Below are 24084 nucleotides of genomic sequence, written 5' to 3' on the forward strand. Positions count from 1 at the left end.
CAAGTGTGGATACATATTAAAGCTTTTTTGTAGTAGTTGAGATCTGAGAACTTCCCTCCCCTTCAATAACTTCATTTGAAGAAAAAAGCACAAATTCTCTAGTCTCAGCCAGTGAGTATAGATTAAATGGACAAATTTGAACAACAGGAATAGTTAAACTGGAAACTAACCCCCAAATGGCTTGTCATATTAAACCATTACAATTGTTTTCATTTATTGGTCAGACTTATTTTCAAGTTCAATGTGTTTGACTTCTAATCCACAGCTTTCTAGAGAAGGTATTATTAGTGATGTTTATTTTTTTAATGTTATTTTCTTAAATTGTTGGTTAATTTGACCAATGTGTTGAACTAGGTGGTTAAATCATAATGCATTACAGTGTATTTGATGCCTGTGTTTTTTTTAATTCTATTGTAAAATGTCAGATAACCATGAACTATGGCAACTAGTTTGGTTAAAGGTAGTTTTTAAATAGTCAGTAGTACCTGGCTTGCATTCAGAGGTGTAGAAAACATATATCTATGTTCTCTAAAACTACCAAAAGAGGGGGAGACTGAAAAGAAGGAAATACCTAGCATTACAAATAAACTTATTTACTCTCTTCCAGTGACTAGCAAATACTAATTTATAAATAGAGAGTATTTTGGGGGGCATTAGCTGTAAACATTGTGTCCTCTCTTATAATAACCCACTTCTTTGAGTTCTGTATACAAATCTAATTAGAAGGTTCACGGCTCTGAATAGGAGCTCTAAATGTTAAAGGATTGTTGACATTTTAGCTTTGATTCACAATTAATCCCTGTGGGTCACACAAGAAGAGGTAGGTGTAATTGGATGAGTTTGACACATCTAGACTCTGAAGGTGCTTATGAATTACTGAACTAAAAAAATATTTTGGCTATTTGCAATTGCTGAAGTTTTATAAATTTCATATTACATTTAAACAGTGCCATGTCAGAACATCTGAAACTGTTTAGTGTCTCTTGTATTCTGGATGCAAAGTTATTTAGTGTAAATGTCTTAAATTCTGAGTCTGTTTTAGTAAGTACACTTACAGTTAATAAACTTACCAACCCTCTTTCTTTATAAGGTACTACCTCTTTATGCTGTTACCCTTTCTTTTTCCCTGTAGAAAGTCACAGCTGTAAGCTGTTTTGACAAGTGATATTTAATTAAGCAATTTTAACACCATTGAAAAAGACTCCATTTATATGAATAGTGTTCAGATCCATATTAATTGGTGTTCAAATCCAAGAATGGGTTCTGAAATTTTGTCCTTTAATATAACGAACTGTACTTTCTAAAAAAACTGAATATTTGACCTCGCAGCTGCATAGTAACTATCTAATAGTCTCTCATACAGAATAATGCATGTGAATTCCTTTTTCCTGTTAGGCCCAGACTGCCTTTTCTTCAAACCCTGCCAATCCAGCAATTTTGTCTGAAGCCTCTGCTCCCATCCCTCAAGATGGAAGTAAGTTAATGTACTGTACAAAAAGTTGATGTTTTGAAAAAAGCGTAAAATCTTGAAATTTTGTAAACAAACACTCTTTTGAAGGGGAGCTTGAAGTACAGTCAAACTGTACTGTATGTGAGAACAAAATTCTTTCATTGTTGACTAAGGGTCAAACAGTGTCTTCTGGAAATGCAAATATTTGGGTGGTAGGCTACAGAATTTTTTTTTAAAATGAAGTAATTAGAGGGAGTTGTGTGGTTAATATATGTTTTCTTCCCTTCCCCTCACTGCGGATACCTCTTTCAAGTGATTACAGTTCTGAAGCTGGGGAGTTAGTGGGTTGCCTGCTCTTTGTGCCATTATCCCCCTTGAAATCCGTGGGAGATTTGCAAGTTGGAGGACTGTCAGCGTTCTCTTTGCATATTTTTCGTCCCTGCACACACAGTCATAAACTGAGGGGGAATTTTGGGACGGTCAGGGATCCTATCTCTAGTACTGGAGAGAGGCCAGAAAAGTGGAATAGTGTGTCAGTATGTAGTTTCTGCATGGAGTTCCTGCTGATGTTTTAAGATCCATGTTTTGGAGAGTGTGTTAAAGACTGATACAAACTGACTTGCCGCTTTTCATGATAAAAACATATTTCTTCTTAGAGTATGTGACCATGTGGATCCCATCTAATTCTGCATGAACCTCATGCTCCTCAGGTCAAAAATCTTTGAATAGCAGTGGCCATTGAATTGAAGTCACATTTGGTACCCATACCTGAAAATACTGGTAACTAGTAAACATCAGCATGAACATTGGCACCCATGCCAACATCAGCCCTGTCAATGAAGGCCTTAAATGTACCACCCGATTCAATGTTGAAGGAGATAATTATGCCCCAGTACTACCCTTAGCACCCATGTTTACATTCAATACTGGTGCATATTTCTGACCTCCCAGTACTGAGGTTGTCTTGAAGTTTGGCACTCCCTCTAGAAGATGTTCGTTCTTCATCTCCAGCACCACCTCTCCACTATCCAGCAGGGAACCTTTTTCTAACAGATCAGGCAAAGGTCTCTCTCTACAGACCAGGGACTCCATTTCAGAGCCCCAGTGTCTCCCTGTCTGGCAACTCTTATCTGAGCAAGCCTTACATATAGGCACACCAGGGACCTGCATCCAGGGGCTGATCCTTCTTGAATGATAGAGAAGGAAATATAGAGGGTCTTGATCTTTATCTGCAGACAGGGAAGAACATCAGCAGCTGGCAGAGGAGGAATGGGCTTTAGTGCCCCCTGAGCAACACACCTCATTTCCCAGGGACCCATCTTCATCTTCTACGGATGACTTTTTCAACTCATGTATCAGCCTTTGATGACTTTAGAGCATGTCTGGAGCTGCTCTCCCTCGTTGTTGAGACTCTCAGGATAGTACATCTGTGATAGAAGAAAAAGCTCACAAGCTCCTTGGTCTTCTACATTCTTCTGTTTTTGCTAGGACAGCAATTAATGAGGGCATATTAGATCCAGTAAAGACTCTGACAGGCACCAGCCACACTGCCTCTTCTGGCTAAGACAGCAGAAAAGACGCATCGATTACCCCAAAAGGGGTTTGAACAGTTTTATATCTATCCAACATCGGATTTGTTGATGATTGATTGTGGTCCATGAAAAGAACAAGCTATTTAAGAACATTCCAAAAGACAGACACACACAAGAAATTAGATTTATTTTGGAGAAAAGCCTATTTGTCAGGCTCACTGGAACTATGTGTTGCTAATCATCAGGGCTTAAATGCAAAATATCTCATGTGAGATTAGGTATTCTCCATCTAGCTAAACTCCTCTGAGACTTGAGTGGGGAATTGAAAGGCATAGTTGAAGAGGTCTAGTGGCTAAAACATTGTTACAGTCAGCAACAGATAAATAGGACACAGCTTGATCTGTGGCTGCTGTGGCAACTGCCCATAGCTTCATTGCTGCAAGCCTCTGGCATTCAGTAAAATGTAATTGAGGATGCGTCATTTGAAAGCACAGATTTATTTAACTTGTACACAGATGAATCACTACACTCCCTATAGGGATTCCAGGGCCACACACAGTGGGTGGTTTGTTTTTTTTTGTTTGTTCATTAGTTTGTTTTGGGGGGGGGGGAGGAGAATCTACACCTTGACCCCAAATTGTAAGACCTTCAGATACTAGGATGTCAGTCAAGGCAGAAGACAACTTGCCTTGGACAAAACAATCTTCCTTGTTTGAGCCGTCTACAGCTGCTTCCAGAATAGCAAGTTTGATGTGAGGGTCGAGAACCACACTAAAGTCACTCAAAAGCCATTTCCAAACTCTGTCTTTAGATGCTGGCTTTCGTTCTTCCATCAGACTTGGGGCATAACAACTTCTAATACCCTGTTATCTCCCATGGTTGTTCCATCCAGTTTCAATCCTTAACCCCTGCCCATCCCCTTTCTTGTCCTTCAGGGACCTTTTCATGAAAATCACCTAAAGGAAGAAATGGTGTCTTGCCTCCATCATCCTGTCCCTTCATGCTCAAAACTGGTTGGTTGGCTGTTTATCCTCAAAGACACAGTCTTCTATATTGCCACCCACTGGTGCACAGTAGGTTCACGGTAGGGCCCATTCAAGGTTCTGCTATTCAGTGTCTCTCTAGCACGGAGGCCTTATAAAATGCCTCACTGTAGTGGTGGCACATCCAAGAAGACAGGGCATTCACGTCTACCCATAACTAGATGATGGGTTGATCTGAGGAGACATCACATCAGATAGCTGGGCCTTGTGGTAACTTATGAAAAATTGTCTCGATCCATCATAAATTATAGTTTATAAGAGCTGTAGTGGACTCCAAATCAGCAAAAACATACATTACTGAAGGCAGATTTTTCTCTTCATATGATGATCAGTGTCAAATTGAATGTCAACTATAGTAAGAAAACTGCCTCAAACTTTTAGCCCACATCACCTTGCTTTTATGTGACACTTATTAGCCAGACTTCACCTGATTAAAGTTGGTGTATTACCTTACACAACATCAAATGAGCATGTGACTGTAGTGTCAGGATACATTTTGTTGGCACTGAATGGGTGGTTAGACCCCAATAATATACTCAGACAGCTTCCCTTCTCTGCTCCTCCTATGAAGACATTGATCACAGATGCATTGTATATTCACCCATACCACCTCCAGACAAAAGGGAAAAATGCAACCCCCCACCCCAGAAAAAAAAACAAAAAAAACCAACCCTATAATATATTTGGTACTTAAAGCACCATCACGTTCATTTTTTCGCTCACCCCACAGTATCTAGATTTCTAAAGTAGTTACTCCATACTTATCCAGCAGTTAGAGAACTGTCTCCAATATTAAGATTCCATATTGTCCTTACAAGCCCCCTCTTTTAAGTCTCGATTGCACTTTACACTACCTTACCTTCAAGATGGCCTTTTTAGTCAGCATTACATCAGCTGGACGACCAGACTCCAGTTTCTAATGGCTCACCCTTCTCACACAGTGCTCAACAGAGAGAGATTGGTGTAAAGACCTCATCACAAGTTTATTCCCAAACTTGTCACTCTCATTTGAACTACAATTAATTTATCTGTTTTCTTTCGAAAACCTCATTGTTCTTCAGGAGAGAAGAAACTCTACATCCTGGATGTTTCAAAGAGCTTGTTATATTATCTTGATAAGACAAAGCCTTTTACACAAACTTCCCATCTTTTTCTTGCCATCTCTGGTACTCCTATGGGGCAACCCATTGTCTCCCAGAGAATATAAAAAAGAATTATGCATGTATTTCAGTCTGCAGTAATGTGGCTGATATACCTCTTCCTTCAAATGCTAAAGCTCACTCTGCTACAGCACAAGCTGCATTTTGTGCATGCTTTGGACACATCACCATATCTGAAATTTGCAAGGCAGCTAATTGTGGTAGTCCCCTTAACTTGGTTAAAATCTGTGCCCTTCTCCTGGCTATGAGATCAAATGTGAGATTTGGTAGGGCACTGTTAGTGGCAGTTAAGACTCCCCAGTCCCATCTTCCATACTGCTTATTAGCACAGTTTTGGTAAATAAGCACCCCAATTTTCACAGCAAGCCCAAAATTAAGCTAATCCCATTTCAAAACAAAGCCAAAACAAACCAATCCCTAAGAACCCCAACACTCTATATGAGTAGATCTCTCTTCTTTCTCCCCCCCCCCCCCTCGGTGTGCAGTCTGGAACTGTGGCGGACCCGCTGTGCACCCCTGACTCTCTTGCCCCCCCTTGCCCTGCTTGCTAAGAGCTGATCAGAAAAAAAAAAGCAGCAAGCTACAAGCTAACAAGTAACTCACAAACCAATTAAGTAAAAAAAACAAGCCAGTTTCTCCCCTCCCCCGGTTTGGCATGTCTGCTTATTAGTCATCTAGACTAGAGTGCAGTCCACACACACTCGATGGAAAAACAGTTACCGTATTTTCCGGCGTATAAGACGACTTTTTAAACTAAAAAACAACCCCCAAAAATCGGGGGTCGTCTTATACGCCGGGTATAAACAGGTTTCGGCTGAGCCAGTCCTGGGAGCCGTCTCTCTGGTGTATGCCATTAATGCATACAAAGCCTGCTCGGATTGGCAAAGGTTGTAATAGCCTGCCTCTCTGACTCAGCCAATCCGAGCAGGCTTAATAGATGACACTGCTCCCCTGAACGCTCCGCCCTCCTTCTCCTCCCCTTCCCTGGCTTCCTGCGAATCAAATGTTCACGGGAAGCCTGAAAAAAGGAGTGGGCAGGTAAGCCGGGCGTGTGGGGGAGGGGGCAGGACGGCTTACCTGCGGCGCCGGTCCTGGTGTCGGCCGGGCCCGGGGAGCTGGGCCCCGCGGCTGTGGCGCGGCAACGGCCGGGCCGGGAGCGGGCCGGCGCCGGCGCCGGGGCGGCCCGGCGCGGCCGGGCCTGGAGCCGGGCCCGGGCCGGCGGCGAGCCGGGCCCCGTGCGGCGGGCCGAGGCGGGCCCAGCGCGGGCCCGGCCCCGGCAGGGGTAAGAGGCCCGGGCCGGGACTGGGGCGGGGGAGGAGGGGTTGGCTCGGGCAGAGGTTCTGGGGGGGCAGACGGGATGGGGAAGGGGGGGTTGGGTAGGCGCCGCGTGGGAATTCCTGTGGTCTGTTGGGATGGTGGTGGATGGAGTCGGGGCAGTCAGGGGACAGGGAGCGGGGCAAGTTTGGCAGGGGGTGGGGTCCTGGGGGGGAGTTAGGGTTGGGGGTCTTGGGAAGGAGTGGTCAGGGGACAAGGAGCAGGGCAGGAGGGGTTATGGGTTGTGTTTTCTGAGGGGGGGGTAGGACGTGGGTGGGGGGTGTACTCACTAGACAGTTCCCTACCGGGTCTTCGGTGGTGGGTCCTTCAGCCTCGGAAGGGGGGGTAGTCTTATACGGCGAGTATAGGCCAAAACCTATGTTTTAAGTGGAAAATTAGGGGGTCGTCTTATACGCCCAGTCTTATACGCCGGAAAATATGGTAATTACCTTAAAGTAACTATGATTCTTTGAGAATGGGTTGTTGTCCACATAGATCCCACAAACCCTATCCCCGCTTACCTGGCATTCACTTGCCATTTCAAAATCCCAGGTAAAGAAAACTAAGGGTAGGTTGTAGCCACTCTGGCCTTTGAGCCCTCTGATGGGGATGTACAAGGATGGCTCTGAAATTGCTATTCAAAGATATTAACCTCATGAACATGGGATCCATGTGGACAACATCATCTCGAAGAACTAGTCACTATAAGATTCAATGGCTTTAAATATTTTAATGCAGCATTAAGTTTGCTTGGTGGAATGTTGTTCCCTTGCAGAATGTTGAGTTGAGCAAAACTCAAACTTCTGAAAACCAGGAAATGCAGAGTTAAGGTTGCCCATGCAACCTTAACTCTCCTCTTTCAGCTGTGCCCCAGTGTTCCCTGTTAACACACACCTTTTCTCTGCCCACCCCACTGTTCCTGAAATGCAGAAGTACCTCGTCTCCTTTTACAGCCTGTTCACTGTCACCAATAGCATTCCATCCAGATTGGGATGTACTGGTAGTATTGGTGGTGCACAGGGCTTGGGATGTACTGGCAGAGCTGAAGGTGCCATCCATCCACATAACCCTCATCTCTTTGCTGCAGCCGCAACCCCTTTTTTCTCTATTCCTCCCCTCCCTAATAAACCCTCCCTCCCAGGAAGTATTCACAAGTCTAAGTTTTTTCCTTCAGTGACTGATTACGTTATCCCCAAAATAAAATTGCCATGCATGACTCACAGATTATAGCAACCTCCAGCCACTTGTCCAAAATTTCTTTTGTCTTAGGTGGAGGGTTTGTGATTAATTTATCCTTAGTTTTGTTAACTGAAGGGTGAATTCACAGCCATCCAGAGCTCTGTTGATTCATCCCATCCATAGCATCTATCAGTTTAACAGTATAGTGCAACAAAAGGAAACCATTTTGGGGGGGCTGTAATGCGGGAATCTCTTGGTCAGGTGATCCCAAATTTGTATCCCCTAATGCTGTCCCATGACACCATGAAGCACACCAAATTTCAGCGCAATCCAGTTAACCGTTTCAATTTGAGAGCACTTGCAAGTGTGCAGCTTCAATGCTTATAAAATGGCAGTAATAGAAACCTAGCACTTTTTCTATTTTGGTGCATTTTCTTATTACTTTTCTCAGTTTGGGTCCCTGCCCCCCAGAGATTTCATGGGTGCCATGCACTATCTTGGCTAAAATTTGACAGATTGAGACTATTTTGACCCACCTTCTGTTCTTTAGCTCTGGGCAAAAAAATCCCACCTAGAAACTTTTTAAAATATTGCTGTTTTTTGCAGGGGGACTTGTATTTCTGCTCCATGGGCTCAAATTACTCCATTTAGGTCACTAATCCTGGTCTACACCCTACCAAATTTCAAAGAAATACGACTAAGCATGTCAATTTTAGAGGATTTAGGAAAGATAACCTTTAAACAGAAATTGTGAAGCAACCTTAGATAGAGGTGCCGCTGCTCCACTATAATAAAGTGGGTTGGTTTTTTTGTTTATGTTGTTTTTGGTCACCCAACTGCACTGCTGTTGAGCAGAACTATTCTTTTAAAAAAAAATTCTCCAACATATTAAGGACAGTTTTATGGCTTTAACTATTAAGCGTTAAATGTATTTGAACAGTTTTTTTTTTTTAAATCGTCATGGCTTTTGTGAAATTTCCAGTGACCAACAACTCAATATAAAATATTTTTATACCACTTTTCTTTCAACAAAATTGACTTTCTTCTTGTTGTAATAAAACAATGACTTCTTCCAATTTTTGCCATGGTGTAACCTGTTTGCTCTGTGGGAAAGGACATTCTGCTCCCTTTATCTTACTATTCTACAGAAACTGACTTTCAACTAATAGCTTTCTGGCCCTTCTAAAGGCTTTTTTTCCCCATGAAAGTATGATTTGGCCAAACACTGTCTTATAAAGTGGATTGTGTGCCTCAGTTTCATATATCTATAAGAAGTGAATTGTGTTAGAGCAAACTATCAAGATGTGTTTACTGTCAGCTGGTACTATTGAAAGCAGAAATATATTAATCACTAAGTACAGTGAAACACTTAAAACACTGTACAATGAAAAGCAAATTCACAGTAGCTTTAAATGCAAAATCCTTTGTGTAACACTCAGGGTTTTGAACTTGCAAGATAGGAAATACAGAAGGTTTTCATAGTGCCATTAACTTGCTGGTACTACACACTGTATCGGGGTACTTAATAGTCTCATCAGTAATTTAAAATACTGAATTTATACTTAAAATATTTTAAGTAATCAAAATACTGTGTTGCCTTAGGGAAATTGACACCACAGTTATTAAAATGTGATTACTATTATTCAGGACAGATCATCCTTTTCAGTCTTAATTTATGCATTAACTAATTTAAGTGGTAAAACAAATAGGTATTGAAGAGAATGAATAGTTCATGCTTTTCTAACCTTTGCTTACTCCTATTCAGTACAACCACTACAGAAAGTTGAAATAACAGAGGGTCACACTGGGTGTGCTTCTGGTAAAACCTGTAGAAAGAGGTATAGTGGGAGGGAATTCCTTTAGGCTTATTCTTTCCCCTGTTGACAAGATATGGCTATGGCCTCTTGCCTTCCAAAACTCCACAGGTATCTGGGGATCGTCAAAAAGCAAGGATAATCTATGTGGCGTCCCTGAGTCTGAGGTCTCGTCTACACTATGGGGTTGGGTCGAATTTAGCCGTGTTAGGTCAATTTAAAAATAACTGCGTCCATACAACCAACCCTGTTGCGTTGACCTAAAAGGCTCTTAAAATCGACTTCTGTACTCCTCCCCGACGAGGGGAGTAGCCCTAAAATCAACCTTGCTGGGTCAAATTTGGGGTAGTATGGATGGTATTGGCCTCCAGGAGCTATCCCAGAGTGCTCCATAGTGACCACTCTGGACAGCACTTTGAACTCCAATGTACTAGTCAGGTACACAGGAAAAGCCCCGGAAACTTTTTAATTTCATTTCCTGTTTGGTCAGAGTGGCGAACTTAGCAGCAGAGGTGACCATGCAGTCCCCCCAGAATCGTAGACCATAGAATGTTTTTATGCTCCCCCTATCATCTCCGTCCCTGAGGTTATCTCAGATTAGAAAGTGAAAAAACATTCACGATGACATGTTTTCCGAGCTCATGCAGTCCTCCCGCACTGATAGGGCACAGCTTAATGCATGGAGGCATTCAGTGGTGGAGGCCAGGAAAGAATTAAGTGAGCGTGAAGAGCGGAGACAGGAGATGATGCTGAGGCTAATTGGGGAGCAAACAGACATGATGAAGCGTCTGTTGGAGCTGCAGGAAAGCCAACAAGAGCACAGACCTCTGCTGCATCCACTGCATAACTGCCCACCCTCCTCCCCATGTTCCATAGTCTCCCCACCCAGATGCCCAAGAACACGGGTGAGAAGGCTCCAGGCACCCAGCCACTCCACTCCAGAGGATGGCCTAAGCAACAGAAGGCTGTCATTCAAACAGTTTGATTTTTAGTATGGCTATAATAAGCAATGTGGCCTTGTCCTTCCCTTCTCCCCCACCCCACCCAGGCTACCTTGTCCGTTATATCATTTTTTTAAAATTAATAAAGAAAGAATGCATGGTTTCAAAACAATAGTTACTTTATTTCAAAGGGGGGAGGGTGGTTGGCTTACAGGGAATTAAAATCAACAAAGGGGGTGGGTTTGCATCAAGGAGAAACACACACAACTGTCACACTGAAGCCTTGCCTGTCATGAAACTGGTTTTCAAAGCCTGTCTCATGTGCAGCGCGCCTTGCTGTGCTCTTCTAATTGCCGTGGTGTCTGGCTGCTCAAAATCAGACGCCAGGCAATTTGCCTTAACCTCCCACCCCACCATAAACATCTTTCCCTTACTCTCTCAGATATTATGGAGCACACAGCAAGCAGCAATAACAATGGGAATGTTGGTTGCACTGAGGTCTGACCAACAGCACCAGTGAGCTTTTAAATGTCCAAAGACACATTCGGCACTTGCTCAGCCTATAGCTGAACTGCTCCTTATTACTGTCCAGGCTTCATGAGCCATGGGAGCAAGGGGCAGGCTGGGGTAGGTGCGACCGCGCGGTGCTGCCAGCTGGGAGAACAGCCTGAGGCAGAACCCTCCAGCTTGCATGATATTCCAGGCAGGACTGAATCTCCATGAGACTAAACTTAAAGAAGAGAATGACCTGGAGTCTCTGGCTCCCATTCGGTGCTCTAAGAGGAGGATGGCTGTGTCTGTCCAGGCGCCCTGATCGACCTTGCTGAGGAGGATTCCAAGGAGTCCTCCCAGAGTAGCAGTACCATGTCTGCTAGGAGGACCAGAACGTATCCCCCAAGCTCGTTGCTGGGGAGCAGGCGAGCAGAGTTGCAGGGGAAGTGGTGGAGCTGTATGCCATGCCCTGGAGTTGGCTTGCTAGGAGCCGGGCAGGGAAGAAGTTCCCAGAACCCCTGGCCAAGCTACATGTTTGAGGACCGGTACCAGTTCTACTGCACCGTCTGCTGCAAAGGCAAGGAGCTGCTGCTGCTGTGTAGCAATGCTAGCTGCTGCAGGTGCTTGTGTGTCAAATGCTTGGAGGTAGGGCAAGATGCCAAGGCAAAAGAGTAAGAGCCCTGGAGCTGTTACATATGTCAACCACAGAAGTGCTATGGGGTGTTACAGCACCGACTGGACAGGAATGTACGGCTGCAAGACTTCTTCACCAGCAACAAAGGACAGGAATATGATGCACCTAAAATCTAAAAAGGCCCGTGCATTTCCCAGAGTCACTACCCTTGATAACAGAAAGTGAATGGTTGCATTGGTTACTTGGATTACAGCAGCCCCCACAGTAGACTTACCCATAACAGCAGCACTGACAGTGAGCTGAGCAGGCTCCATGCTTGCCGTGGTATGGCATCTGCATGGGTAACCCAGGAAAAAGACGCAAATTGATTGTCTACCATTGCTTTCACAGATGGAGGGACGACTGACGACATGTACTCAACCACCTGTGACAATGTTTTTGCCCCACCAGGCACTGGGAGCTTAACCCAGAATTCCAATGGGCGGTGGAGACTGTGGGATAGCTACCCACAGTGCACTGCTCCGTAAGTCGAGGCTAGCCACAGTAGTGAAGACACACTCTGCCGACTTAATGCGCTTAGTGAGGACATATGCAATCGACTGGATAAAATTGATTTCTAAAACTCCACGTCTATAAAATCAACCTAATTTCATAGTGTAGACATACCCTGAGAGAACTACTGATCTGATACTTTGCTCCCTTGCAACATGTGCATGTCCATCCAGATTGGGTCCCTCCCAATGCAGTGTCCTTTATACAGTCTTGGGAATGGGGTCAAAGGGAAATGGTCCCCCCCAACACTTCCGCACAGGTCTGGGCAGACGGAAGCGCATGCCTTCTGCTCAGAGATTTCCAGAGCTTTTAAGTGGTTTCTCACCCCATATTTGTGATGATAAAGCTCTTCACCCTTGTTTTCATGAATCACTGGAAACTAAAAATGGCATGAAATAGATTCTACTGGGATTAAAAAAAAAAAAAAAGCTTAAAATTACCTGAACTATGGAGAGTGCTTTATGTAAAATGCAGAGCCCCCTAGACCAGTGGCCAGGAGCCGGGCAGTATGAGTGCCACTGAAAATCAGCTCGTGTGCCGCCTTCGGCACCCATGCCATAGGTTGCCTACCTATGGCCTACACTAGCTACAAAAAGCGACAGAGTCCTGTGGCACCTTAGACTAACAGAAGTATTGGAGCATAAGCTTTCATGGGTGAATACCCACTTTGTCAGACGTACAGGTGTTCTAGTAAATCAGTAAATGCTTATTCACTAAAATACTAAATATTTTCTGTATTCTAAATAGTGAATCATCTACTTTGCATTTTTTTCTTTCAATAGGCCTCTATCCCAGACTATACCCAGAACTTTCTGAGTACATGGGTCTGAGTCTTAATGAAGAAGAGGTACAGAAAAACTTGACAATGGTTGCAGGTACACAATCTCAGGGGGTAAGTACCATTCAGGTAAACCTGATCTTTAGAAAACACAGAGAGACAGAATATTTATTAACAAAATAACTTGTTCTTAGAAAAGGACTCTCCATATTCTATTTAGTGGATTATACTTCTGGTCATTACCATAGTTATTCAGTGATGGATTAATGATCTTAAGAGGCGAAGTCATTCCATCTCTAGAGCTTACCTTTCAGTAAGAACTTTGTATAAAGAAATTTTTACTAAACCTTAACAATTTTATTGCCCCCAAAATAACTAGAAGACAGACATCTTAAAATTTAATTTGTGTGAAAATGTGATTTCATTTTGACTGACATGTCTACACAAGTAGCTGTCCTAAGTAGTTTATTGTGTGGTTTTTAATCAGCAGCAGCTGGTAACAAGACCCTCCACTATGAATTATATGGTGGCTCCAGTAACTGGAAATGATGTTGGAATTCGCAGAGCAGAGATTAAACAAGGCATCCGTGAAATAATTGTATGTAAAGATCAGGATGGAAAAATTGGACTTCGTCTTAAATCTATAGACAATGTAAGTATATGGAAACTTAATTGTGTCTTGCTTCTGTAGGTCAGTAACTGAATCCTGTTGTAATAAAAAATGAAATAGTATGGGAGTGTGAAGTTGCTGATGCAAAGGCATGTATTTGTGTTTAATACAAAATGGGGTAAACTTCTACCCAGTGTGTAATGTTTCTAGTATCTTTTTATCTATGGCTGCTGTTTTTGTCTTCTGTTAATGCTTTCAAAATATACTAATGGATTAAAGATCTAAACTTAAGTACGACATAATGATTTACTTTTTATATAAATGTACAGAAGCAACTGGCTTCTGTACTACTTGTACATTTAGTACCCAAGTTTACACATAGCACCTTTTTATATAGTAAGTACAGATTGTGACCGATTTCCCTCCCCCTGGCATGCCACTTGGAACTGGGGTACCACTGAGCCCTCTGACCCACCAGCCTGGGCTCCCTCTCACACTGTGCTGTTATGACAAGCTGCAGACATGCTCCCCGTCTTACACTTCCACCAGCATTCACACAGGTGGGGACACACCCAGCTGCAATTCTCTGACCAGCCACTGCATCTGAACCAACTAGAGAGAGGCTACAGCCAAAATAACCACCAGTTTCCCAGACTAGGACCCCAGAGTTGTACTGTCCTGCCCTGGTACAAACCCTAACCCAGTATGAATTTATTATCCAGTTCACCTCCCCCTCAATGTGGGGAGGAAATGCAACAGCCCCTCTGAGCTAAGATTCCCATGCACTTCACTTCAGACTCACTGGTTTAGATTAAAGTATAAACTACATTTATTAACTACAAAGATAGATTTTAAGTTGTTATAAGTGATTGCAATCTGCTTTGATCTGTTTTGCTTTTTTGTTTATTTACTAGGTAAACTAAGCTTAACATACTCAAAAGATAGGATTTGAATTAACAGTATCTCACCCTAACAGATGATACAAGCGGGCCGCAGAGTCTACACTTGCTTTGCAGCTTGGGATGCCCAGTTGTTTCATATACAGACTAAAAATGTCTTTAGCCTGGGTCCAGCACCTCCCCCAGTTCTGTCTTTGTTCCTCAGGTGTTTCCAAGAGTCATCTTGTGTGGGGAGTGAAGTATTACTGATGATGTCACTCCTCTGCCTTATATAGTTTTAGCATATAGCAGGAACCCTTTGTTTCAAAACTTGGTTCCCAAACTGGTTTGTGGAAAAATACTGACATCCAAGATGGAGTCCAGAGACATGTGCTCTGGTCACATGCCCTTTCAGTGTTATAGCAGCCATTGCTTACAGGCTGGCCAAAATGCCACAGGAAGGTTAATCTATTCCACAGTCCATTGTCTTTGCTGATGGACTATCAGCCCTGTCTGGCTTCTTCATTGTTGTAGCTCAAAGGCAAGTTGTGGGTCTCACCCAGAGTAAGCACATTGAAGTACAGATATGTAGTCACTGTTCCTAATTTTAGATACAAAAATGATACATGCGTACAAAGCATATTCAGCAAATCATAACTTTTCCAATGACACTTCACATGACCCATCTTGTACAAAATGCATCGTAATTATGCTATAATTGTATCATATCACTATGAAGAATAAGGGGTGCAGTGTCACATAGATACTGGACACCTTTCAGTTATCTGCTATAGTACTTGTTAAATGGCATTTTGGTCACTAGCTCAGTAGCTTTAGTCTTCATTCATAAACTTTTGATGGGTAACACATTGCAATTTAATTTCTTATTGTGCTAATAACCACTGGTAAGAGTGCCTGCATCACCTTTAGATTAGGACAATATGGGAAGCATTTAGGGAAAGTGAAGCTCTGATTTGGTCTACAGCAGGGGCTGGCAACCTTTCAGGAGTGGTGTGCCGAGTCTTCTTTATTCACTCTAATTTAAGGTTTTGCATGCCAGGAAAACATTTTAATGTTTTTAGAAGGTCTCTTTCTGTAAGTCTATAATATATAACTAAACTATTGTTGTATGTAAAGTAAATATGGTTTTTAAAATGTTTAAGAAGCTTCATTTAAAATTAAATTAAAATGCAGAGCCCCCTGGACCAGTGGCCAGGAGCCGGGCAGTATGAGTGCCACTGAAAATCAGCTTGTGTGCCACCTTCAGCACCCATGCCATAGGTTGCCTACCCGTGGCCTACACTAGCTACAAAAAGCGACAGAGTCCTGTGGCACCTTATTAGACTAACAGAAGTATTGGCGCATAAGCTTTTGTGGGTGAATACCCACTTAATGAGACGCATGTGCTTATGCTCCAATACTTCTGTTAGTTAAGTATCAGAGGGGTAGCTGTGTTAGTCTGGATCTGTAAAAAGCAACAAAGAGTCCTGTGGCACCTTATAGACTATCTACAAAGAGTAACACCAAAGTGTGCTTTTTTTTATTCTCCTTTGTGGTGACCAAAGGTGCAAAGAAATCATTTTAACTTCTCTGCAGCCAGTCTCTCCTCATTGTGGACTCTGACTATTCCCAACTGTGAAAGAGACATGTTAACTTGTCACATTCTTAAGTGACCCGCAAAATCAGGAGAAACTGGGCTTGTGTCCGAGGTATCAAAAGTTGAATTATCTTCTGGCTTTTTTATAAACTAGAAATTCTGGTGTGGTCTACCTTGGAAGCCCCTAAGGCTTTGTCTGCATTTTGGAAACAACCCACTATTGTCAACACTGGTTCAACTGAACAGGTGTTAGCAGTGTTTTGTGTGTCCCAGCACAGGTTGGGTTTAGCTTTTAGAACCCTTTCATGAAAGCGAAGCAAGAGCAAGTCTAATCAGCATGGTGTTGATAACCATAATTGCAGACACAACCCCATCTATGTCAGGGCTCCCAGGATTGCTAGTTTTGCTTTATAATTGTAGACAGGGTCCATGATGACTGAAGCACTACTAAAACAACCTCACAGGAACAAAGCTGAGTAGTTCAGAGAGGAAGGGGTTTTCAGTCAACTGTTACGTATCTCGGAGTAGCATTTGAGATACGTAAAATCCATTGCTAAAGATTCACTATCCTTCACCACTTAATGTAAGTCTTTAAAGCTCACAATAAACCTGCTTTGAGACACCAAGAGATCCTGCAGTAAAATTAGAGAATATGGAGACTAGTCTTCCTGATAGTTCTGTGATGGTAATACTTCATTTTAAAAAATGAAAAACAAGATTTCAAGCCTTCATTGTATCAGAAAAGGATTAATAAGCCTTTTAGCTTTTGTAGGGCACCTTTGTATGTATTAAAAAAAATTATTGCCTATTCATCTGCTGTATTATATCTTTATTTTAAAAAGGTGCAATTGTTCAACCCATCTTCTGCTTGCTGTTTATGTATACTTTATGTAATGTATAAAATAGGCACTGGGAACTTTTTGGACTGTTAATATTCAAGAATAATGATACATTTTTATCACTCCATTTAGGGTATATTTGTCCAGTTAGTACAAGCCAACTCTCCAGCATCTTTAGCCGGTCTGAGGTTTGGGGACCAAGTTCTGCAAATTAATGGTGAAAATTGTGCAGGATGGAGCTCTGAGAAATCCCATAAATTTCTCAAGCAGGCTTCAGGGGAGAGAATTTCGATGATCATTCGTGACAGGTAAAACTATCAAGTAAAAATGGAAAGTGTTCATTATTATTTATTTGTATTGCAGTAGTACAATGGGCCCCAAGTCCAGGCATGGGGTTCTTCTGGGTTTAAGCACCAAACACACATAACAAAGACTATCCCTGTCCCAAAGAGCTTACAGTCCTAAGTAGTTCAGAAGCTTCCTTTTCCTGTCTAATATTTCAGGAGTAAATCTGTTAAATTAAGACTTGGCAAGGGCTAACTCTGTCTCAGGCAGGTACTCTGTAAAGTTTCTCGCAAACTCTGCCAATGCAATTCTGCTTAGGTTTTTGCTACTTCGGTCTAGGCCTCTTTTGAATAGAAAAAAGTATACGTGTATCTCAAGACAATTTCCTTTACTATCTGTCTAGTCCTTAGTTCAAGGTTCTGAGCTATTGATGTCAGAGCCACTGATACTCAATTATTTCCAAGATTTTTGCCTTAAAATATATGTCTTTACGTATAAATGCATACAGTATTTTGGTATTGATTTGGAATCTTAATTTTCATATTGAAAGCTTTGAAGTTACCCTTTAAACCAAGGTCTTTAGCAATACAAACTTGTGCCATTTTAACTAGTGGTGTATTTTTTTTATACTGTTAGTTAAACTGAAATAAGTGTCTGCATAAAATAAAATTAAAAAAAATATATTGCCTGTTCATCTTCTGCATTATATCTTCCTTTGCACTGAATTTAAACTGGTTTAAAAACACACCAGTGCAAGTTTGTATGTGGGCGAGTATTAAGCCTTCAGAAAGGAGACCAGTGATCTAACTGATGTTATTACTATATGTGCCGATGCTATTTTAGTTGTCTTGTAACACTTGCAGACTAATCCATTCTACAAGAACATGTAATTTGAAATGTAAATGTATATATGTTAAAGATGGTGGGAATCTTGCGTATTTCCTGTGGCATAGGGGAATATAGGTAAAAAGCCAAAGAACAATGATTATAGCCTGAGTGGAAAAATAAGCTTGAAGTATTAAGTGAAGTAGCTGGTTATATATGGCTGTTTCTGCATATAGTTGAATGTATGGGTGTGTAGAGCAGTGGTTCTCAAAGCCAGTCTGCTGCTTGTTCAGAGAGCGCCCCTGGTGGGCCGGGCCGGTTTGTTTACCTGCCGCATTTGCTGGTTCGGCTGATCGCAGCTCCAGGCCAATGGGGGCTGCGGGAAGGGTAGCCAGCACATCTCTCAGCCCGCGCCGCTTCCCGCAGCCCCCATTGGCCTGGAGCAGCGAACCGTGGCCAGTTGGAGCTGCGATCGACTGAACCTGTGGACGTGGCAGATAAACTGGCCTGGCCCACCAGGGGCTTTCCCTGAATGACCGGCGGACCAGCTTTGAGAACCACTGGTGTAGAGTACATTAGTCACCTAAAATACCATAGTCTATTTCATTGCTGAAGTGAACTTTTTTTTTTTTTGCATTTTGTATTAGAATCATAACTTCAAACTGAAATGGCAATTACTCATAAAATTGAATAATCAAAACTGAATTATGTGAATGTACTATATCTTAATCTGTATATATTTTTAATAAATATTTTAGCTAGCAACATGAATAGTAACAGTATTGAGAACAGACATTTCAGACAAAAGGAATACTTGTAGGTCAAAGATATTGTAAATGTTATATATTATGGGATACACTAACAGCTCTGCAGGTTTTTAGTAGTAATTCTAATCTGTTGTGGAATTGTTCAGTATATGTTGAATGCTTACTGAATATAGTACAATAGCATGTTGTGAACATATTTCTTACAGGCCTTTTGAACGAACTCTTACTATGCATAAGGACAGCACAGGTCATGTTGGCTTCATATTCAAAAATGGAAAAGTAACCTCAATAGTAAAAGACAGTTCTGCTGCTAGAAATGGACTTCTTACAGAGCACAACATGTGTGAACTAAATGGCCAGAACGTAATTGGACTGAAGGTAAAGTAATGTGCTTTACAAAAACAAACTCAGCGTAACAATAGTCCTATCTTCGTACTCTTCTGAGAGGGGGAGTGGTGCTTTTAGGTGTGTTTTTTGTTTGTTTTTTTGTTTTTTGTTGTAGAGTGTCATTCTGAACACTTAGTGATGTGACTTTTTACCAGTCGATGTAATCAAGAATGCTCAACAAAATTTTAAAGTATCTCAATATCAGAGGGTCTTCTGTCTGACTATTCCGGTTTACTGTGTTTCATGGCAGGTAGAAATGGCTATTAATAGAGTTAGGCTCTTAACTAGCTTTATCTTAGGTTTTTGTCATCAACTTTCTTAAACCGCCTCTCTTAGTATAGCTTCTCTAAGAATTGTGTGCATGGTATTTCTTCTCCTACTCCATCTGGAGACATGAGGTACAGCTTGCTAGATGTTCACTTGCCAGTATCAACATTGGCAGTGATTGCCCTGCAAACTTATGGCTTCCAGTCCAGGGTTTCCTTCTTGTGTCTGGGTACATGCTGACCCTTCTGTTCCAAGACCAGGGATTTTTTTAATGATGGTAAAAGCTATTGTTTGGTCCTAGTCTACATTGGATATCTTCCCTTAGAGCTTCTTTGCAGACATTTTGAAAAGGTTCTTTGTGCCCTGTTTATAGTCCGTAGCTGTTAAGCAGATGTGGAAGGATTTCAGGTATTCATACCATGAGGTTTTGTTCATTTGTATTTCATTAACAGGACTCACAAATTGCAGACATATTGGCAACAGCCGGAAATGTTGTGACAATTACTATCATGCCTTCATACATCTTTGAACACATAATTAAGAGGTAAGCAAGAAAACTTTGAATCATTTTTTAAAAATAGCTAATTTAGTTGCACAAATCTGCTTCTTAAGTGTTGTGGAAATAATATTCCAATGGACGATTACTCCTTTGGTTCTAGGGTAAATTTTAACTCAAACACAAATGCATTTTATGCGTTTGAGTCAAGAAAATGCCAAATCTGACATCAGGCACGCTGTGGAAATGCATTTATGCTAAGGGCTTTGCTGTAATATGTTTCAGTTCACTAACATGATTTAATCTGAATTTGTGGGGGATGACCATGGTATCCTTTTTAAGACAAAAGTTTTTTGAAAACTTGTTTTCTGCAAACAAGACAGAGTAAACTGTTACAGAAGAAGTTAGTGGCAAGGAATTAGGTCACTGAAATAGCTTTATGTGGGAAGTGTGTAACATACAAATTTCCCACAATTTAGACTAGATCTCAGATTATTTTAGAACAATATTTGTATTTCATTTCAGTCCTGCTATGACTCAGGCAGAGTTCATGTGTAATGTTAGAGTAGCTGATTACAGAAATATCTTTTACTTCAAACAGTTGTAAACCTGAAATGGAGTCTTGGGACTGGAAAATCATTGGCTTTAATCCTGTTATTCCATATTTCTCATATACAAAAAATCTGTAATATGTAACTTTCTGCTTCATTAATGTTTTTCAAGTAACAGCCCTCTTTGAAATTTAGCCAAATAATATTTCAGACTTCTAATGGATTTTTTAATATAGCAGTGTATTTGAAATCTCAAATATTTATCAGTGGTTTGCTGTCAGTTTGGGAGATGCATCAGTTTGGGAGTCCAACAGGTGTCAGTCCTAGGTCCAGTACTATTCAGTGTTTTCATTAGTTATTTGGATAATGGAGTGGAGAGTTTGTCTCTGACACCAAACTGGGAAGGATTGCAAGCAGTTTGGAGGACAGGCTTAGAATTCAAAGTGACCTCAACAAATTGTAAAATTTTGGTCTGAAATCAATGAGATGAAATTCAATAAAGTTAAGGGCAAAGTACTACATTTAAGAAGGAAAAATCAAATGCGCATCTACAAAATAGGAAATAAGTAGCTAGGTAGTAGTCTGCAGAAGAGGATTTGGGATTTATAGTGGATCATAAGCTGAAGATGAGCCAACAATGTGGTGCAGTTGTGAAAAAGGCCAATATCGTTCTGGCGTGTATTAACAGGATTGTCCAATAAATAGTAAGGGCTTGTCTACACAATGAGGCAATGTGCCCTAGAGGGGAGTGAATCCTGTTGCATACTAACTTGCCTGATAGACCGGGGTGGGCAAACTACGGCCCGTGGGCTGCATCTGGCCCACCAGCCGTTTTAATCTGGCCCTTGAGCTCCTGCTGGGGAGTGGGGTCTGGGGCTTGTCCGCGTGGCCCCCAGAAGCAGTGGCATGTCCTCCCTTCAGCTCCTATGCATAGAGACAACCAGACAGCTCTGATCTGCACACTGCCCCTGCCCAAGCACCGCTCCCATTGGCTGGGAACTATGGCCAATGTGAGCTGCAGGGGCGGCGCCTGTGGACAGGGCAATGCGCAGCAGAGCTGTCTGGCTCTGCCTCCATGTAAGAGCCAGAGGGGGGACCCGTTGATGCAGCTTTCGGGAGCAACTTGAGGTAAGTGCCACTTGGAGCCTGCAAAAAACACGCACGCCCCAGCCCTGATCTCCCTCCAAACCCCTCAGTCCCAGCCTGGAGCCCCCTCCTACACCCCAAACCCCTCATTCCCCCCCCACACACACACACCCTGACCCCAATTTTGTGAGCATTCATGACCCGCTATACAATTTCCATACCCAGATATGGCCCTCAGGCCAAAAAGTTTGCCTACCACTGTGTTAGACCATGGTGATGCACTAAAACTTGTCCAGTTTCTGTTAAGCTGGACTAGACTCCACTAGTCTCTATGTAAAACTGAGACATTCATGCCATCTTCATTTGTGCTTTAAGCCACTGCCACTACCTGAGCCCTGATTGCAGTATGACAAAAACATATTGCTTTCAATGTTGAGGATGTAAAAAAAAAAAAAAGTTATCCTTAGCTGTAACACTTGGCAGTTTCTCTATAGTAGACATCAGACAGAATACATCTCCCAGTTCTGCACTCATATACAAGGTATATTAGAATATTCTGTTTTCTTTGGTAACATACAAGGTAGAATAAAATGCCAACAGCACAGTTGCCTACTAGTTTTCTGTATCATTTGCTGCAATGTTCTGTTAACCTAGTAAGTCAAAATGCTTTGATTTAAAACCTTTAGTGCCAAGTATTCTCTAGTTTCTCTTTCTTTGCATTATTTTTAACAACAAAGTAAGAGTTTGGGGTTTTTTAAACTTAGTAAAAGAGATTTTTTTTCTCACCCCCCAGAATGGCTTCTGGCATCATGAAAAGTCTGATGGACCATACAATCCCTGAAGTCTAAATTTAAAGCCATTGTATTGTATATGCATATGTAATGAGAACTCTGCTAATCTTGGGCTATTATACTCAGCGACTTCTGGATACTGCACATGAGCCTTCCTTGAGGCCAAGAAGAGAGATGCTGCATTGATCATTTACATTATGTCTAGGGGCTGGGAATGTTACAGTTCAACATGTTATCTTGTTTATTCATACAACTGTAAGACTTTGTAGTCTAATGCTGATTTTACAAATGTGAAATTTTCAACAAAGTTCTGCTGATCTCTTTTTCTGTAGGATCATGCTACTCTAGTTTACTACTGTTTCTATGATTATAAGCCATTACAACTAAAGGAAACTAATACATGTTTCTTCTGCAAGTGATAGTATCAGTTATCCATGATCTAGAACATATTGCTGCTCTTTGTATGTTCCTTTTCAGATGAATAAGTATTTTTATTGCCTTCTCTTTATAACCATATATTTAGAACAGTATATTTAGCAGACTGACTATTTTAGTGGTAGTGCACTTTTTGTTCAAGTAATCTTGTTGGCAAAAATAAAGCCAATTGAAAACCAAGTTTAGCTAATATTGGCATTAAACCTTAAAGAAGCGCTTTAAATGGTAAAGTGTATAGATGATAAAAATAGATTTATGCTCAACTTTTTACTACTCTTACTTTACAAATTGTAACTCTCTAATACTCTTAAATTCTGTATCCTTAACCATGTTTAAAAATAAAGTTCAGGAATAACCAAAAAGATTGCAAAACTTTGGATTTTTTTTTTAAGATGTAGGATGAACATTTTAAAATGCAGAGTAACATGAGCTTAAGGATAAATATAAGGAAGTATATCCTTATTAAATTAAAATTGATACTTTGTGCAAAATGCTATTCCTGGTTGGCATCTGCAAAATGGAAGCATTCATTCTTTGAGGAGGAGATGGTTCTTTCTATTGGTAGCTCAACAGGAGTCTAAATCTCCCCTATGTTACAATTCAAATAGCTGTATATTATAAGCTGCTCCAATGGGTTAGCATAGAAATGGTTTCCCTTTCCTGTAAATGGTTTTGGCTAGCAGCAGTCTTGGTTTGAAACAGCCCCAGAGCTTTTTAGACTTAAACATACACATTACCTACTGTTGCAAATAACAGCTAATTGGTATAAGTTGAATACTTACAGAACAAACATATTGTAAAGAGCTTCCTGTATTTGTCCTGTGTGTGGTGTCAATTTCACTCTTTCCCCTTTATGGAGTTAGTTTGCTCTGTTTCTTTGAGGGTCTGACCTAGCAATGGGGCAAAACATTTAGAAATAAATAAATGAAAGGCATTCAGCAGAAAGTGTAATTAGTGAAAGTACTTCTAATTTTAGAATGCCTAGATTTCACATGATTGTGCATTTTTAACAGAAAATCTATGCGACTAGAAACATTACATCCTTCTCATAGTTTGAAATGGAGGTTTAATGCATGCTGAAATCACTTCCCCATATTTACTAATGAAATGGGGCCAGATGATGCCATAGGCCAATGATTGGCACAAATTTGTCCTGCTTTGTGCTCCTACTCCAGAGCACCAGCTATTTGAGCATTGGGTTGAGCATTAGAGGGTGAGCTGCTCCTAAACCAATTCCAGTACAAAAGAAGTCTTTGCCTATGAGGTTGGGTCATTTATGTGATTGTTCTAGTACATACACCTAATTGTGCACTCTCCCTGTCAAAACCTACTGGTCTTGCAAACTTGCTTTCTGAAAAATAGGAAGGAAAAGCTTTCAAGC

The 24084-nt window shown here is 41.5% G+C and overlaps 1 protein-coding gene across 3 annotated transcripts in view; it reads left to right on the forward strand.

Moving 5' to 3' along the window:
* The window catches only part of LOC120398706 (syndecan binding protein), a 33194-nt gene extending 10129 nt beyond the window's left edge, over nt 1-23065 (forward strand). For 2 of the 3 annotated variants that reach the window (XM_039526276.1, XM_039526275.1), the window contains exons 3-9: nt 1396-1474; nt 12894-13003; nt 13377-13541; nt 16946-17121; nt 18897-19068; nt 19797-19888; nt 22271-23065. In XM_039526276.1, coding sequence (XP_039382210.1) covers nt 1396-1474; nt 12894-13003; nt 13377-13541; nt 16946-17121; nt 18897-19068; nt 19797-19888; nt 22271-22325 — 849 coding nt within the window. In that variant the 3' untranslated portion in view covers nt 22326-23065. The remainder of the gene's footprint in view (nt 1-1395; nt 1475-12893; nt 13004-13376; nt 13542-16945; nt 17122-18896; nt 19069-19796; nt 19889-22270) is intronic. The other variant, XM_039526277.1, reaches the window with a different exon arrangement.
* The last annotated feature ends 1019 nt before the right edge of the window (nt 23066-24084 follow it).

This window comes from Mauremys reevesii, linkage group 2 (assembly GCF_016161935.1).
Source record: "Mauremys reevesii isolate NIE-2019 linkage group 2, ASM1616193v1, whole genome shotgun sequence".
Taxonomy (NCBI): Eukaryota; Metazoa; Chordata; order Testudines; family Geoemydidae; genus Mauremys; species Mauremys reevesii.